Source organism: Balaenoptera acutorostrata, chromosome 17 (assembly GCF_949987535.1).
Source record: "Balaenoptera acutorostrata chromosome 17, mBalAcu1.1, whole genome shotgun sequence".
Classification (NCBI taxonomy): Eukaryota; Metazoa; Chordata; class Mammalia; order Artiodactyla; family Balaenopteridae; genus Balaenoptera; species Balaenoptera acutorostrata.
The window spans coordinates 76,487,122-76,504,607 of record NC_080080.1 but is presented as its reverse complement, the minus strand read 5'-3'; the positions used below and the strand labels follow the sequence as shown (position 1 = coordinate 76,504,607).

The window sequence follows — 17,486 nt, the reverse complement described above, 5'->3', positions numbered from 1 at the left end:
ACACTCATTTTGGGAATATAAATCCTGGTCTATGTGGTAAGATAAAGCTAGTTCCAGTTGCTTTAAAGTTATACATTGCTTTCAACATAATTTAGGCTCATGTCTAGGAATTCCTGAGTCTATGGAAAAACTGTATTTCCTTAAGCTTTACTTAACAGTCCAACCCAAAATGACCTGAAATAGCATGTAAAACCACTCCAGCCCAGAAAGCGTAGGCTCCACAATGGCATATATTCTTAACCCTCAGACTATTCATAGGCTCCCTCAACTAAAGGCTCATAAAGACATTTCAATTAAGGAACCCGTGTAGGTGATTTTTTTAAATGTCTAGATCATTTTTTATCTTTATAAAAGAATATATGTATGAAGCAAATTTTTCTTATTTTAATGCCACTTTAAAATTTTCTTTATATCAAAGCAGCCTTGCAGATATTGAAAATATGATCCAGCTATATCGTGAATCATATACAAAACTTCCCTAGTTCTTTGCGCACCTATCAATAACGTTAAAAATAAAATTGATAGTAATAATAAATGCTGGTATTAAGTGCTTTCCTGTGTTGAAAATCCCGAATCATGCAGTTTATATAGAGTTTCCTATTTTATTTTAATGGAAACCTAATGATGTAGGTCCTATTATCTTCTCTGTATAACACATTAGAAATTTGAGACTTTAAATAGCTGAATAACGTGCATAAAAGCAAGCAGTTAGGAAGTGAGAAACCTGGAATGTGAACCCAGATGGAGCTGCCCCGAGTGCCTGGGGACGTTTCTGCCCCCTGAGGACTCGTTTCGTGTGACACTGGTGGTGCGTCAAGAGGTTTTTAGTGTTTCCCTTGGTGCCTGTGGAAGCACAGGTGCTGAAGACGCCTTCAAGATCTTCTCCAAACCTTATTTATAAACCTTCACTTCCCGCTTTTAAATTTCTCAATGGAAAGAAATTGTTTTGCCTAAATAATCCGAGAGTTTGGTAATGCTCCCTGTTCAGATTAAATTCCTCTAGGGTAACCTGGTGTCTCCATTCTTGTTCTGGATTCAGAGAAAACGGAGCACAAGGAACCACTGCCCATGCCTGACACCCACCATGGGGTGAACATGGCCACATCTGTGTTTTTCAGGCTTAGTGATGTCAAATCCACTCTTCTCTGCTACTATCTCCTGCCCTCCCTTTTCAGTTGCTTTATGACTCTTTCCTCTGCAATCTCTCCAACTTCCCTCTTTACATCACAGAGTCTAGACCTGAACAGGTTAGTTTCTCCAGCTCTTACCCGGCTGTGTCTGCAGCCGCCAGGGCTCCCTTTCCTGGGTCCTTCACTGCGCGTGTGCTTCCACGGCACAGGGGCTGTGCCGGGCGGGTCTGTCACCGGGCAGATCTAACCCTGGCTGGGTCTGTCACTGGCTCCACGTGACTAGGTAAAGCACGTGCACAGCTGAACAGCAGGGCACAAAACGGGCCTTCCTAAACATCCGCAGGCCCCAGCGTCCTCTGAGGGTCTCGGGCGGCCTCTGGTGGCGAGCGGCGGGTGGAAGACAGGGGGAAGCCTTCTACCCTCATCCCCAGCCTCGCTTAAACGAGAACACCTTTCCTCTTGGCTGTCCAACACGTAAGGGTTGGCACAGAATTTTACTGAGGATAAGAGGCCGTAGTTCTAAAGATATAAAAATTGACAGTCACCCAGGGTAGAGAAAAGCCTGCAAGCTTTGGAAGCGGAGAGCGAGGAGTCTGAGCTCTCCCTCTGCTACCACCAGCCTCTCCTTCGTCTCTTAGACTCTCCAAGTCACTTAGCCTCTCTGCCTAGAGACTGCCTAGAAAATGGGGCTAAATCTCACTTTGTAGGGTTATTGTGATGATGAGTAGAAATAGATGTAAAATGCCGAGCACAGCGTGGGACACAGAGAAGCTACTCGATAGCAAGGAGCCATTTGTATTTGTGTTGTTACTGAAAAAAATTCGGTGTCCAGCTGAGAGTGTGTCTGTATTGCCATTTTCAAGTACGAAGGTTAGAATATTCTACTACGACTGAGCTTTTTTATTTTGGGTTAACTTCAATTTTATTCGGGTCTGGAGTCATGTTAATTAATATGCCGGGTTAGATGGTATATAATTCATTTAAGCTCAAATGTAATTGAAAGGAGAGGAGCATTGTTAATCCTATGACTCAGTTTCTTGGGTGGAGCCAATATTCACTGGTTGCTTCAATTTTTTGTTTATGTTCTGTAAGAAACAGCTAATTTTAGAGTAGTGAGAAGCAGTTAATTTTAGAGTATAGTTTCAAACCTCTCAAGTATCACGAAACACCCTGATCTGTTGTGCTCGTCTTTGGGCTCTCAGCACCAAGCCCTGTGCCTGATGTGGAAAAGGCGTTGTGCAGCTCTGGCTGGGATGCAGACTAGGGCCTGGAGCGGAAGCAGTGAGAAGTAGCCGACTTGACGTGGTTACACATTAGCAAGGGCAAGAGCTGTTGGCCCAGGGATACAAGGCCTTATTGGATGAAACACATTGCATAGAAAATTGGTACCAAAATACGTAGCTCTGGAGGAGTAAGTCAAAATTGCCAGTGAGAACTTAGGGAAACGGACACAGAGCTTTGGCTAATACAGTATTTCACTGACAAAAGTGACCTTAGGAAACCATCAACAACACAAAAAGACAAACTGTGGAATGGGAGAAAATATTTGCAAGTGATGAAACCAACAAGGGGCTAATCTCCAAAATACACAAGCAGCTCATACAACGCAATATCAAAAACCAAACAACCCAGTCAAAAAATGGGCAGAAGACCTAAACAGACATTTCTCCAAAGAAGACATACAGATGGCCAAGAGGCACATGAAAAGATGCTCAACATGGCTAATTATTAGAGAAACGCAAATCAAAACTATGAGGTATCACCTCACATGGGTCAGAATGGCCATCATCAAAAAGTCTACAAATAACAAATGCTGGAGAGGGTGTGGAGAAAAGGGAGCCTTCCTGCACTGTTGGTGGGAATGTAGATCGGTGCAGCCACCATGGTAAACAATAGGGAAGTTCCTTAAAGAACTAAAAATAGAGCTACCATACAATCCAGCAATCCCACTCCTGGGCATATATCCGGAAAAGAGGAAAACTCTAACTAAAAAAGATAGATGCCCCCCAATGTTCATAGCAGCACTATTTACAAAAGCCAAGACATGGAAACAACCCAAATGCCCATCAACAGATGACTGGTTTAAGAAGATGTGGTATATATATATATATATATATATATATATATATATATATATATATATAATGGAATATTACTCAGCCATAAAAAGAATGAAATACTGCCATTTGCAGCAACATGGATGGACCTAGAGATTGTCATACTAAGTGGAATCAGTTAGAGAAAGACAAGTACTATATCACTTGTAAGTGGAATCTAAAAATAATAAAATGAATCTAATATATACAAAACAGAAACAGACTCACAGACATAGAAAACAAACTTTGGGGAAAGGGGAAAGAAAGCAGGGGCCGGGGGATAAATTAGGAGTATGGGAATAACAGATACAAACTACTATACATAAAATAGACAAGCAACGAGGATTCGCTATGTAGAACAGGGAATTACATTTACTATCTTGTAATAACCTATACTAGAAAGTAATCTGACAAATATATACAACTGAATCACTTTGCTATACACCTGAAACTAACACAGTATTGTAAATAAACTACTTTAAGAGAGCTCAGAAGAGAGAAGGTCGACGCTCCATCCTGACTTCTGGGACAGGGGGTTAGGGAAGCAGGTCGAGCGCCCCGTCAGGACCTGGGGACAGCACAGCCCAGCACAAGGGCTGAGGGAGTGGGAGGTCAACACAGGGCTTGGGCACTTGTTGCCTACATGATACTTCTCCTCTTCAGTGAAATGTTGACAATCGAGCCTACTTTGAGGGGTAAGGTATGGGGAGTGAGGGAAGTCATTCACATGAAGTTATCTTTTAAAATATAAATCCGGTCACGCCATCCCCTACTGGAACCCATTCAGTGGCGTCCCTTTGTACAGAAAATGAAACCCAGCTCCTTTCACCGTCCTGCAAGGCCTTCGTGACTTGGCCGCTGCCCATCTTCCCAGCTTCATCTCAAACCACACTCCCCTGTTCGCTCAGCTCCAGCCGCACTGACCACTTCTCTGTCCAAGGAGGTATTTTTGTCCCCCGAGCCTGCATTTGCTGCACTGCCTGGTCGGCTCTGTCCCAGGCTCCCTGTGTCCTGCAAGCTCCTGTCTTCCCTTGCTCTCAGCTCCAGGGTCATATCTTCAAAGAGGAGTCAGCAGACCACCCTATCAGATGCTGTCCTTGATTTCCCAGAAGGCTTCGATTCACAAAGATCTTGGTCATTCATTAACTTATGTTTTCACTAGTGGTCTCCCTGGACTGAAGAGAAAGTTCTTTAAGTGCAGAGGACGCACCTGCCAGTTCTCCACTGTGTCCTCCGAGCCTGGCCCAGTGCTCGGCACAGACCACATGCCCAGGGAAATTTACCAAATGAACACATGAATGAGTGAACGGAGAAGATGGAGCTCGGCTGTCACACTGTGGTTACCTGGATTTGTGACTATTATTATCATGTAGCATTTTATGATTGTACCTTCAGATCTTTAGATCTTTCAGAACAGGGAAATAATTTATAACATACTAAAAAAAGTATAACAGAAAAATATATGTGTAAATATGAATGGCTGCTATTTTCCTTGTGATAATTTTAAATGGAAAAGCAATGGATTTTTATATATGTTTCTGTGTGCAATCAGCGGATAGGCTGGTAAATTTTCTGCACGTGTCTGCAAGGTTATACTGCAAATATCTCAGTCACATACAACATCAGAAGGCCACTTTTCTAACCTGGAGAGGGTGTTTATAACTATTCTTCATTTTGTATACATACAATAGATAGTTGTACATAAATAGACATTCAACAGCTCCAGCAAAATTCCTGCTGCCAAAGAGAAGAAAAACGTCAGAGTAAGCTCTAAAGAAAGTGCTTGGTTTTTTTAAATGTAGAAATGGCAATTCGCAGCATTTATACAAATTGCCGTATACTGAGGGTTGCAACTCTGAGAATGAATAGTAAGAAAAGATGCAGCTAAGAGTAAATCTGAGGACACTTGTTTTGAAAGTAAAGCTTAGTCAGTATTATAGCATTCTGGCAATCTGCATAACATTAACCAGAGTGCTTTGTATTGGGATTGACACTTCATGTATTGATTTGCTCATATGTAAAATGTTCTGACTAAAACTTCTATTTAAAATGCTCAAGAAGAAACTTATCCTGGATGAAATAAGAAGAATTCAAATGCCCCCTTACATCTTGGGCATGTTAATCTGAATAATACCAAGTGACTATACAACCCAATTGTTGGATGGATCTAATATTTTGCACCTTGTTTTTTTGCTATAATTTTACATACATGCTGTGAATTCTATAAATATACAGAAATGTGTGACGGCATCAGCAGAAAATATAAACAGCTTCAAAAGGAGTTAGAAAAATTAGAAAGTGTGAGATCCATAGTGAGATAGTACAGATGAGCTAGGAATTTTAAGGTTAAATAATAAATATTAAGTTTCCCCACAATGTCATACCTTAGAAGTGGAATGCAAAGTTGCATTAGACCAACAGTGTACCGAAATTTCTTATGCATTTGTATTTTGTGCTCCGTTTTCTTCTCTGTATCATATATTCAGTATATGTTTTCCCCAAGAAAAACTAACTTGTGTAATGACTTTAGAGTTGTTGGAAGGGGAATGGTATTTGTGGCTAAAACAGGAAGTATCTTTCATGGGGGAGTGGAATGGAGCCCAGAGCCCCACCCGCACTGAGCCCGGCACCAGCCACATCTGGACTTAAGACGCCACAGCGTCCAGTCCTCACGGCTTCAGCCCTGTCTCTGAGGTTACCTGCCTGAGAAATCCATAAGAGGAAATATAGCTTTAATAATCCAACACCAAACAGAGCTAACTCTTGAGTCTTTATACCAGCAAATACCTCGTATTTGAGGTATTCTAAAGCATAAACTATTTTAGTGGTGTTTTCATTTTCAAATGAAATGATGCATTTTTTTCATTTGTTTGTTTGTTTTGGTAGGCTTACATTCTGATGATGTTGTAATGAGGCTAGGATTAAAGACAGTTGGCATCTCCTCAGCAAAGACCAATGGGATGGGGTCAGGGTGGAGGGCAATTTAAGCGTGGAACATGGTGAAACAGAAAGTTGGTGAGGGATTAAGAATGCACTGTGACTAACCCACAAAATCAGTAATCCACAGGTGGGCAATAGTACACAAAAGGATGGATGGAGGACCATCCACCAGGTGGATGGATGGAATGACCCCAGAGGATGTTGTTCTGGTCCTCTAGGTATGAACAAATATTTTCATAACATATAGCTTTGTTTAGGATTTACTTTTTCTTTTTCAGCAAAGGAGATTGTGCAGAAATGCTAAAGTAATCTTTTATGCTTTCACATGACCATCAGAGTCTGCAATCAAATGGCCACAATCCATCCCAATACCACATGGTTGCATGTTACCTTGGATACCAGGCTGGCTCTGTATGCTGCTAGTTGCTTCAGGTACTCCTTCTTTGCAGCCTCTGTTTTCTTTTTATAGACCTGTAACAACAGAGAGTCTGAAATTAGAAAGCGCATCTGCTTTTGTTTCCAGAGAAGTACAGTGCAGAATGATAATTGTGTGTGTACACACACACACACACATAATAATATACATCTCCCCAAAGATCGTGTTTTCTTACTGAAACAAGTTTTTAAGAAGAATGGCAAGAGATTAGATAAGAAAAAGATTAACTATAGTAAAATTTTCCATTTTCCATAAAGCATATGTACAAATTTATCTGGGGTACTTTGACAGTGGAGGTAGTTGGCTTAGAAAGATACTATTGATGAAGGTTCCCAGGGAAAGAAACTACATGTGAATAAAGAAGTCATTCATATTTACATAATGGGCAGATAATTCTACAGTGCATTCAAATCCCGATATATATTCTCCTTGCTAAATATAAAAACAAGGACAGAATTAAAAGATGATCAATTATGTTCAATATGTTAATCAAAGAAACAGTTATGGAGTTTGCAGGTTCATCACTATTTTAAAATTTTGTGTCTTGAAGTTCTATTTTCAAAGACTCAGGAGTTGGCAATGGCAGTCGAAGTCACATTTGGGAGTGGGCTGGGGACGCTGAGTGGCCGAGGAATGCACGTGGGCCGTGCAGTCTGCTGTGGTCATGCCCCTTCCAACAAAAACACTGGATGGCGTGAGTGTGTGCAAGCCTCGGTGTGAAAAGGTAAAAATGTTCAGAATTGAATTTCAGTTTACAGAAGCTTTTCATTTTTCATAGGGGATCATTTTGCAAATACAAGTAAAATCATCCTAAAGTGAGCAAAAGTACCAAAAAACGGCTTGCTGGTAGGCTAAAGGTCACATTGCTAAGTTAAACAGAAAAAAAGTCATTAGAGTCAAAAATGAAAGACTAGCAAAGTGAATACACACGGCTGTCTGCTACCATTAAGCTCATTCTTACAAGGCTTTAGGGTCTGTTTTTGTCAATCTTTTGAAATCACCCCTAAAGAATAAAATATTTTTCACCATTGGATGTATTTTCATCTATATGACTATTTTAAATTTCCCACATCTTGAATTTTACAGCAGGGAATGAGGCTTGGCTAGTATTTTGTAATGCTGAGCTCAAAACCAGACACAGCTCAGTGTGAAAAGTGGCTTTGGAATTAGTCAAAATAGTTAAATATAAATTATGTCTAAAGACCAAGTATCTGCCAAAGTCGGCAGCAGAGGTCAGTTTATGGTTTCTGATGTGGAAGGTGGTTTGCTGAGCCCAGCCCCAACTGTGAAATTCACGGTGTGAGAAATATTACTTACTCATGAATATTTTAATTAAAGCAGAACATTTTATTTAAGGTAAACAAATGAGTAACCTTGTCAGCAGAATTATAAAGGACCCTATGAAATGAAAATGCTAATTTAAGGAGCTCTTCAGCCTAGTCTTTTATATTTGGCATTTTGGTATATTAAAGGCAATTATAATAAGGCGATTAAGAATTTGTGCAACAGTAACATACAATCATTGTGTCATCTTTACAATATATGGAACTAAAGAAACTTAAAAGAAATTTTTTAGTAAAAAGCCAATTAATCCTTTGGTTCAATTACAAAAGAACTCTTAACTTACTGAGCTAATTATTGTAAATAAAATTCAAATCCTTTTTTAGACATTCAAACATGAAAACAAATAAACACTAGATTACAGCACATGTCTTTGAACAGTATGATTCATGTATATTATATGTTTTGGTCAGCCACAATCAGAAACACAGAGCCCTCCTGCTTTTTATTGATTTATTTCTTTCTCCCAAGACAGATCTCTGTAGTTCTCCCTCCAATCTCTTCTCCAAGACATAACTTATAATTAATGCCCTTACACTGACAATGTTTACATTTACTTTTAATACCTTAAAACTGTTTGGAGAGGGTTTTTCTCCCACACAGACAGAAATCCTATTCAGGACTTTGAAGCAAATATTTAGCAAAAATTTCTTTGATGGTAGTACGCTTTTGTATACTAGAAGCATTTCTATCATGTTTTTTATTCATATGCTACTATAAGTGACCCCCTGGGCAGCTAACTAGGGTTCATTTAGCTTCCAAAGGCAAATATTACACACTTGGGTCCATAGCATTGCCCAAAGCATCATTTTCTAAGTAGCACAGATAAGATGGTATTGCCAGATGGCCAGATTGTAACATCTATCATCTTTCTTGCATTTGGTTTCTATTGAAACAGCAACAGTGTTACTATGGTGGGGCTCCCAGGGGTTAACGTCCCACAAGGTGTTAACTTCCCTGAAATTTGTTGATTAACAACCATGGGAGAAAGGTGGCAACTCAATGTGTTTTAGGCTGAATGTGTGCCCCCTGGTTTCACTGGGAGATCGATGTTGTTACGGGATACCTGACTAGCATTCAGAGTGCCCTGTTTCCTCCAAATGGCTCCCTATTGGCTACTGATGATTGGCTATGTGAGATCATCGTACAAGCGCCTAAATAGCGCTTTAGAAAAGGGTAAACTCATCAAGTCACATTATACGGATTGATGGGTCTGCTCTTTCCTGAACAGATGCAGGTGTTCAGAGGGAGGATTCAAAGGGTGGTAATTTCAGGAGGTATATTTCTGTAATAGTGTTTAAAGGGGGGGGGGTACCCTAGATCAGAATTAAAATCTGAGGTGGTTTCCCCGATAGTAATTTTGAACCTCCACCTTTGAGAACTAGCTAATGGCTCACATGTTATTCACCCTGTATGTCTCTATGATGCTACCTTCTAAAATTGCACAAGGATGCTTTCTGAATTCTATATTTGATGGAAATGTCTGAAGAAAGACCTCAAATGTATGCGTGAATGATAAAAAACATGTAAGAATTCCACATACTTAAATTCCTACTTCAGAACAGATATTTAAAAATCATCAGTAAAAAGTTCCTCAAAAACGTTTCAAAGCTCTATTTACGGATGGAGAAAGTCTTCTGCCTGCAGAAACCAAACACGACGCTGACTGCATTTGGCAATGAACAGCCCACTGCAACGATCAAACCTTCTAATCTAGGAGGATAGGTCTGATTTATAGCAAAGTTAAGTTTGGGAAAGAAACGGTCTCTCTCAGGGAAAGACAAATATTTTAAAGAAATGTGATTCACACAGTAAATATTAGTACTCAGTTGAACTACAAAATGGCTTCCAAATGGTCTACAGCTGTTTGAAATAAAGTGCAAAGTTGGCCAGATGAGGATTTAAAAATCATAATACATCATTCATCATTTTCCCCAGCTCATCCAAACACTTTTGAATTCATCCTGTCCTAACTTAGTTATTTGCTGTGGTTTGTTATTCTAAGAAAGCTACCATATCCTATCTAAGGATCACATCTCAGTGGTTAAACTAAAACATATATAATGGCTAAATTAAAACATACATCAAATAGCAATTCTAGAGAATCCAAATTCTGTTCATGTAATCTAGTGATTCTGTGAATCATTTTTTAAATGCTCTGCGTTCCAGCACGTGTAATATATATGTCTTATAGGCTAATAATCTCTAATTAAAATCAGCAGTTCAGTGTCAGTGAATATGATGCACACAAACAGAAAATATTCTAATACAACCTGTCATTTTGCTTTTTCCACTTTCTGCTCCTCCCCAAACAATCCATCTAACTTATACAGAAAAGTAAAATCTTATAAACACCATTTAGTTCCTTCTTCCTTCCCTCTTTTTTTGGCTCTGGCCCTTAGTTAATCTCTAGTTGCAGTTTATTTCAACTCTTTACAGTAATAATAAGAAAAAACATAATTCTTCCAATTCTGGATTTTATTCAAACACTATAAAACTAAAAGGCACTTTTCTTTTTCGTTAACTTCAAAATGCAGTTTTTTTCCCCCAGTATAAGTTCATATTTATAGAAAATGCTTAGAAATACAGTCATATAAGAAATAATAATTTAATCACAATTCCCTGTCATACACAGTACTTGAGAAGTTAATATCTGCAGCGTCTTTGAATGCTGTTATTATTTAGGACAGTTAGAGCAAGTGCCTCTGTGTTTTATACAGAACTTAGTCCTTAAACGCAGTTAAATTTCCATTTGTGTAACTTGCTCAGCATTTTCTTAAGCATTCCAGAACTCAGAGAACTTTATAAAGTAGTATTCAGAGCACTGAAAATATTATACAATGTGTCAAAAATCTTGCTATCGATTCTGTTTGGGATCCATCCAATGCATACAAAGAGTCTACACAAAAATAGTGTAACTTGTTTTTGGAATGGCAGGGATCAGACAGAAGCAAGCTCCTCATCCGAAAAAATGGCTGCAAAATATATCTGTAGATTCATTAAATGAGGATGACTGGGGCAAGTATAATGTCATTCGATTATGCTTAACAATATATTGAGTATCTATTATGTGCCTTCATGGTGTGAGGAACTGAAGCTACAGAACCAAAAAGAGGCATTAAAAATATGCCTCTGTTGTGTGCATCTTTTGTGTCAGGCACACAAGAAATGCAGACAACACCCCCCACATATATATATTATACATATATATATATATATATATAATCAAATTGATCTGGTATCTAAGATCCATCTTTGCATCTTTGTTCATGCAAGGGCTCCTCCTGGCTGCATGAGATCTCCCCTTGATGCCTCTCTTAGACCCCCAACTGCAGGGCCTGTCATCTTTTTGTCTACAGCAGAAGCCCCAGCAGGCAGGGCAGAGCTTGGTACATAGTAGGTGCTCAGGAAATACCTGTGATCCAGCGTATAATCCCTAGTCTCAGGTTTCTCCTCCCATGAGTCAGCACGGGCATGGGTGTTCATGGTAAAGTACCGAATCGCATCTTCTAATTTAGAGTGGGCATCAATAGGAGTAGGAGATTTGGTATACAGACAGACAGCCCGCCCACCCCAAACATGTTTACCAATAATACATAAAGCACAGCAGCCTTGAGCATTATATTCAAATTCTCTCCCTGCTGATGTCATGGAACCTTTCAAGTGGAATGTCTGCTCTCTCTGTGTGTGAGCGTGGAATATTTCTACGTGTATTTATACCCATGAAGGCATGCCATAATCCCATTTATGTACCAATGATTATATGTATTTATACTTACCTGTGTTTTGGAGGTAAAATATGTTCACCATTGCATGTAATATTTCTAACTGCTGTTTTAAGCTTTTACAAATATAAACTTTTCTTACATTCTACAGTTTTTAAATGAACAATTATTTTATATATCCTTTACTCCTAGTTTAAAAAAATTGGGGAAAATGCATAGTGTTTATAAGGAACTGGCCAAGATAAACACATGCGTGAATGTGACAGTGCAATAGGATTTTAGTTAACCTGAAGTGCTGTTGACATAAAATCCACATTTTATCATAAGATTTGGGGCGGGGGAAAAAACCCCGGCAGCATATCTGTAGTGGGTGTTTGAGCACCAGTGAGGAGTAAATGATTTGATTCCGTGGGCTCAGAGGATTTGTCAGCTGCCTCATAAGTATAATTCTGGCTCTTCATATCCCTGCTGCTTCTAATTTAGCAGGACAGGCTCATAATTGAAGCAAATTAACTATTTACACTCGCCACTTCTACCAGGGGAAGAGGACACAGCAGCAGGAAAGAATGAGCAGGAAATTACATTCTTCCCACTTGTGTCAGATCTGCCCTTATATAAACACATTAACAGTAATTTCATAAGGCGTCAAACATAGGAATAAATACTGAGGGATAAAATAATGAGGTGTTGCTATTGAGCTGAACTGCTATGGCTAATATCCTTGGATATGAATTATGCATCCTGAAAGAAGGCATATGTTACAATATTCAAACAGTTTCCCTGCAAGTGATATCTGCTCATTAGGCTCTGGATCTCGAGGTAAATCCACTCTCTGCTCCCACAACAGGGCTAGCTAGCATTTACAAAAATAGGCTCTCTGGGCACCGTGGGCTGTGGTTTCTCCTGAACACACCAAACTCTGAACAGGCCTTCCACTCCATTTTTAGCCTAACAGCATGTTTATTTAGCTCTTTGGCTGAAGCTCTAAAGCCATTTAATGTAATGTAAACAAGAACATTTTGTTTGTAATTTGCTAAATGTATTACAGCCCAACTGTGTCTCCAATTAGGAACTTAAGGTTCACTTAGTAATTTACATCTGGTTCTGATTTAAGGTGACTTTCCTTTCCCACTTAAGAACCGACTTTCCATGGCTAAAAAGGACCCAAGAACACTTCACAGCTCTTTGGACCAATCTCTTCTGCTTCAAAGCTGGACGGACTCTTTAATTTAGTGGGGTTTGATTTGCTCTCCATTAACCGTGAACTCAGATCCCAGACTTAGACGACCAGAATCACAGAATTCAGAAATAACGGGGAGAGACAGGAAATCTAGCTGGACCTTCATAAAAAAAGATGCTGAGGGTTGCTGAAACTCCAAGGAGTCTAATACAAAGGGCGTGATCTTGTTATTATTTTTCTTTCTCTGTAGGTTCCAGTCAGTGAAAGATAAGTAGCAAAGACCAACATCACAGCCACGCTTATGTTTTATTTCCCTCTCTCCATCTGGTGCCTTTTTTAAACAACTTAGTATGGCTCTGAACCGGGCTGTCTATTGTCTTAGGATTCATTAGCATTTAAAACCTCCAGTTGGAATCCCAGACACAATCCTGCTCCCATTCCAGATTCAGCACCATCTTCCAAAGTATTAAAATGGAGAGATCTCTGACATGTGAAGTTTGTTCAGTGGCTTTGGTAGGAATGATTCATATGGGAGGTTTTGTGTTCCTGGAGGATTTTTAGCACTTCTTTCAGCTTCCTTCTGATTTTTCTTCTTTGAGAGATTCTTCATAGAAACCAAAGTACATATAGTTTCTCCCTTATCATGGCTTCTGAAAATAAAGATCTGTCCATCTGCATGGCTTCTTAGCCCCGCCTAAACTCCACAATGAGGAAGCATGTGACACAAACATACAGCAGCCCTATTAGTCCTGTTCCCTCTGGCTGGCAAGAAAACCTTCGATTGTAATCTCACTAATAGCTGTTTTTCCTTAAGTATTGTAATTTTCTGAGCCCCTAGTAAGTCATCAATAATTTTGTCCATTTTCTCCAGTTCGTGTTTATATTTGTAGCTGTTCATAATTGGGGGCTATTATGACAACGGGATTTTTGAACAATCGTGGCACATGAAATCCCAGCCTTCTACTTGAACCAGCTGCCTACACAATGCCAACAGCATCACGTGGGGCTGTTCTGAAACATGCACATTTGTCCTAAATTTTGAAGTTTAATGGTCTGCCTCTAATCGGCTTCAGCAACATTCCTTTAAAAATACATAGCATGTGCTCCCCAATTTGAATATTAAATGAGAGTAAAATACAATTAATTTAAGCTTGAAATAGAGATATTATATTATGTTGGCACAATGAGTCAACATAAAGGGAAAGAACAGGTGGTAACACACCATGCTAACACTTTAGGATATTTTGCTGACATTCTCTTGATGCCCAAACGTGCGTCCCAGGCGGGCATGCACGCTTCGCTGGCCATTCCTGCAAACTGCTAGACAGCGGCTGCCACGTGGTGTCCCAGCAGCCCCGTCAGATGCAATATGCCCCCTTTTGTAAGCGTGGCGTCTGATTTCATTCATTGGACCCTCTCTCTGCTTGTCCCTGGGATGGACTTGCACCCTATATGTGTCATAAACCATCCTTTTTGGCATACACTGCAGTTTCACTATCTTTATTAAGCAAGATCATCTTCTAAGAGAAAAGGATAAGCTATGCTGAACCCCTGTCAAGTCAAAGGAACATAAGGCATGGGGACAAACCATTTTCGAGTGACTCAAACTGCTCCCAATACCTTGTTTTGAAAATGGTGCTCAAATGTTAAAATATTAACTTTTCTAGAAGAGACAAAGATAGTTATTTCTATTAGTATATTTTCCTAAGCAATCTTAGCATAACTTTTTAAAACTGCATTTTGATTATGAAATTGCTTTATAATACCCAATGAGTTAAATAGGGTCAGCTATTATATAATTTCATCCTTTATTTATAAAACAAATTCTTGAAAAAAACCCCAACTATTTCCATTAAGAGAGAACCCAGCGACTTCCCTGGCAGTCCAGTGGTTAAGACTTCATGCTTCCACCACACAGGGGGCGGGTTCGATCCCTGGTCGGGGAACTAAGATCCTACATACCATGAGGTACAGCCAAAATGTTAAAAAAAGAGAGAGAGAGAGAGAGAGAGAGAACCCAAAGACAGACTCATTACAAGTTAGTTATTAAACTGGAAATAAAAGAGAATGAGGAAAATGTTTTGTCATCACAAGTATACTGGAAAGAGCTTACAGTATTGAGGCCTTGTCCCTACCCAAGAATACACACAGGGGTTGTCAAAGCAGAGAGAGAGGTATGTCTTGGTGCTTGGATCATGGGTGGAGCAGGGACAGGGACGGGGTTGGGACTCCTGGCGGACGTGCACTCAGTTCCTGAACCCGTGAAGCTGTAGTGAGTGGAGGAACGAGCCCCTCTACAATTCCATCAGGAGTGTCCAGCATCAGCGGGGGACCACACCTCAGCTTTGGGAGTGTGAGAGCAAACGCATCTGAGTTAGGATAGAAACCAGCTCTGAAATCCTCAAACAACTATAGTAGGTTTTCAGTGGTATCATAAAATACAACGTCAACCACCCTCTTAATTGTGAGATGAGTATTTTAATCGAATGCAAGGAGAACGTTTCCGTGGTGTGTTTTCCATCCTCAGAGACGACTCTTGTAGCAGAGCTCCACATGGTAGGCCTGTGCTTTCCTATGAAGCCCTTCCCTGGGGCTGGCAATCTTGAAAAGGACATAAGAAAGTGTGTAGAGATTTCAGATTGTAAAGGACAGCTTTGGCTTACAGTACAGGGGGGTTGGAGAGAACTGGGGGAGGGGGTTCTATGTTTCCTTAGCAACTGGTTTTACCATTACAACTATAATTGATTTCATGAATTGGTTAGAAAAAAAGTGTTAAGTTGAATGATAAGTTCGGGTCACAGTGTGGAATTTTAGACAAGTCAATCAACAGAATGGGACTCTGTCTTATTCTCTGCTCTACTCCCAGTGTCTAGAACAGTGCCTGGGGCACATAGTAAACATGCAACAAATATTTGTTGAAGGAATAAGTGACTGAATTTAACCATCTGGCCCCATTTCATAATCTGCAAACTTCAGATAAAAGTACCTATGAGGAAGGAAGACCTCTGCTGTGGGCTCAGCAGGTGGAAGAGCAGTTCCCGAGATAGGCCAGTCTGTGTTTCTGCTGTGCTACTGAGGATCAGGACAATGAACTAATCACCCTGGAAATAATTCATCATCATGTGGAATTACTTGACAAGTATTTTGGCAGTGTGTGTGAACTTGATATCATCTTTAATTTTGAGAAGGCTTATTTTATTTTGGATGAGTTTCTTTTGGGAGGAGAAGTTCAGGAAACATCCAAGAAAAATGTCCTTAAAGCAACTGAGCAGGCTGATCTATTGCAGGAGGAAGCTGAAACCCCCACGTAGTGTTCTTGAAGAAACTGGACTGACATAACTCTCCTCCCCTGTTGATGACTTCTTGTGGCATTTCACACACTGTAGATGGCCACTGCCTTCATGTCCATGTTAGCTAATGGTGTAAGATGACGTCTTGTCAGTATTACTGTTCTGCTAAGCTGCTTCATTCAGGCCTATACAATTTTTTTTTTAAAGGGAACTTTGGTTAATCAAGTGATAACAGGGGACTTAAATATGAATTAGAATGAATGCAGGAAAAGAAAGGTACTTTTTCTGGCTATTTTAAAGTTTATAGGTCTGTTTCTCCTGAATAGATTATTATCATTACCTTGATTACGTGCATCTATGAATATGACACAATCAGGCAATATACATTTATTAATTACTGTCTTTGGCAAAAAAGTTAAATTATGTGAAACCTGGTTTTATGAAACCAAAGACTAGTGCATTTCAGTATATATACAAATAAAGGGAATTGACATGTCACATATCAAGTGAATGAAAATTTCACTCTGTGTTGAAACTTTAGAAAAAAAACAAATGTATACCAAAGACCCTTATTAGAAACTAAACAACTTAAAACAAAGGGAATACACAAAAGACTAATGGAATGATGCTGTTTTACACTAAAAATTATTTCTTAGGCATTCCAGACCTGGGACGAGGAACAGAGATCAGCTGTTTCATAATAGTAAGCATGTTATTTTTAAGGCCAAGGAACATTCAACTCCTGAGATAAGTTTCTTGTTGTCATTATCGTTTAGTCACTTAGTTGGATTGTTTTTGATGCCTCCCCAAATAAAATGGAAATGTTGACTTACCTGGGATTCTTAATAACAGCATCTTACAGAAAATGTTTTACTCTCTTCACAAAGTGTTGCATAAGTCATTGTTTAAAGCACGAATATTTCTTCCAGGGTGCTTGTTACAGCCAAATTTATTTTACTCCCCTATTGCTTCCCTCCACTGAGAAGTGCAGCAAGCTTTAGGGCAGCTTCCGTCCCTCCTGTGGCACTGCCTAGTTACTGGAAGTCATACATATAAAAACAGATACCACCTCTCATACGAAAGCGTGAGCTGAATGAGGTAAAACGGCACTAGGGGTCTCTATATTTTTTAAGGATATACAGTTGTTTCAATGTCACTTTTATACATACTTCTATGTATCTAAACATGTCTTCACAGTTTACACTTTCATTTGTATCTGCTGGGCTGGATTAAGCTTTGTTGTGATTGTGACCAATGTTCAGGCCACGTGAGCACTGTCTTATCACATTGCCAATTAGTTGTAATAAATGTTCAATGTACACCAAAAAAAAGCATCTACGAGTATTGA

General features: G+C 39.5%; 1 protein-coding gene across 5 annotated transcripts in view; it reads right to left on the bottom strand.

Annotated features, from left to right (window-relative positions):
• Positions 1-17,486, bottom strand: part of TOX (thymocyte selection associated high mobility group box) — a 298,904-nt gene that overhangs the window by 15,541 nt on the left and 265,877 nt on the right. For all 5 annotated transcript variants that reach the window (XM_057532463.1, XM_057532462.1, XM_057532464.1 and 2 more), the window contains one exon: positions 6,557-6,637. In XM_057532463.1, coding sequence (XP_057388446.1) covers positions 6,557-6,637 — 81 coding nt within the window. The remainder of the gene's footprint in view (positions 1-6,556; positions 6,638-17,486) is intronic.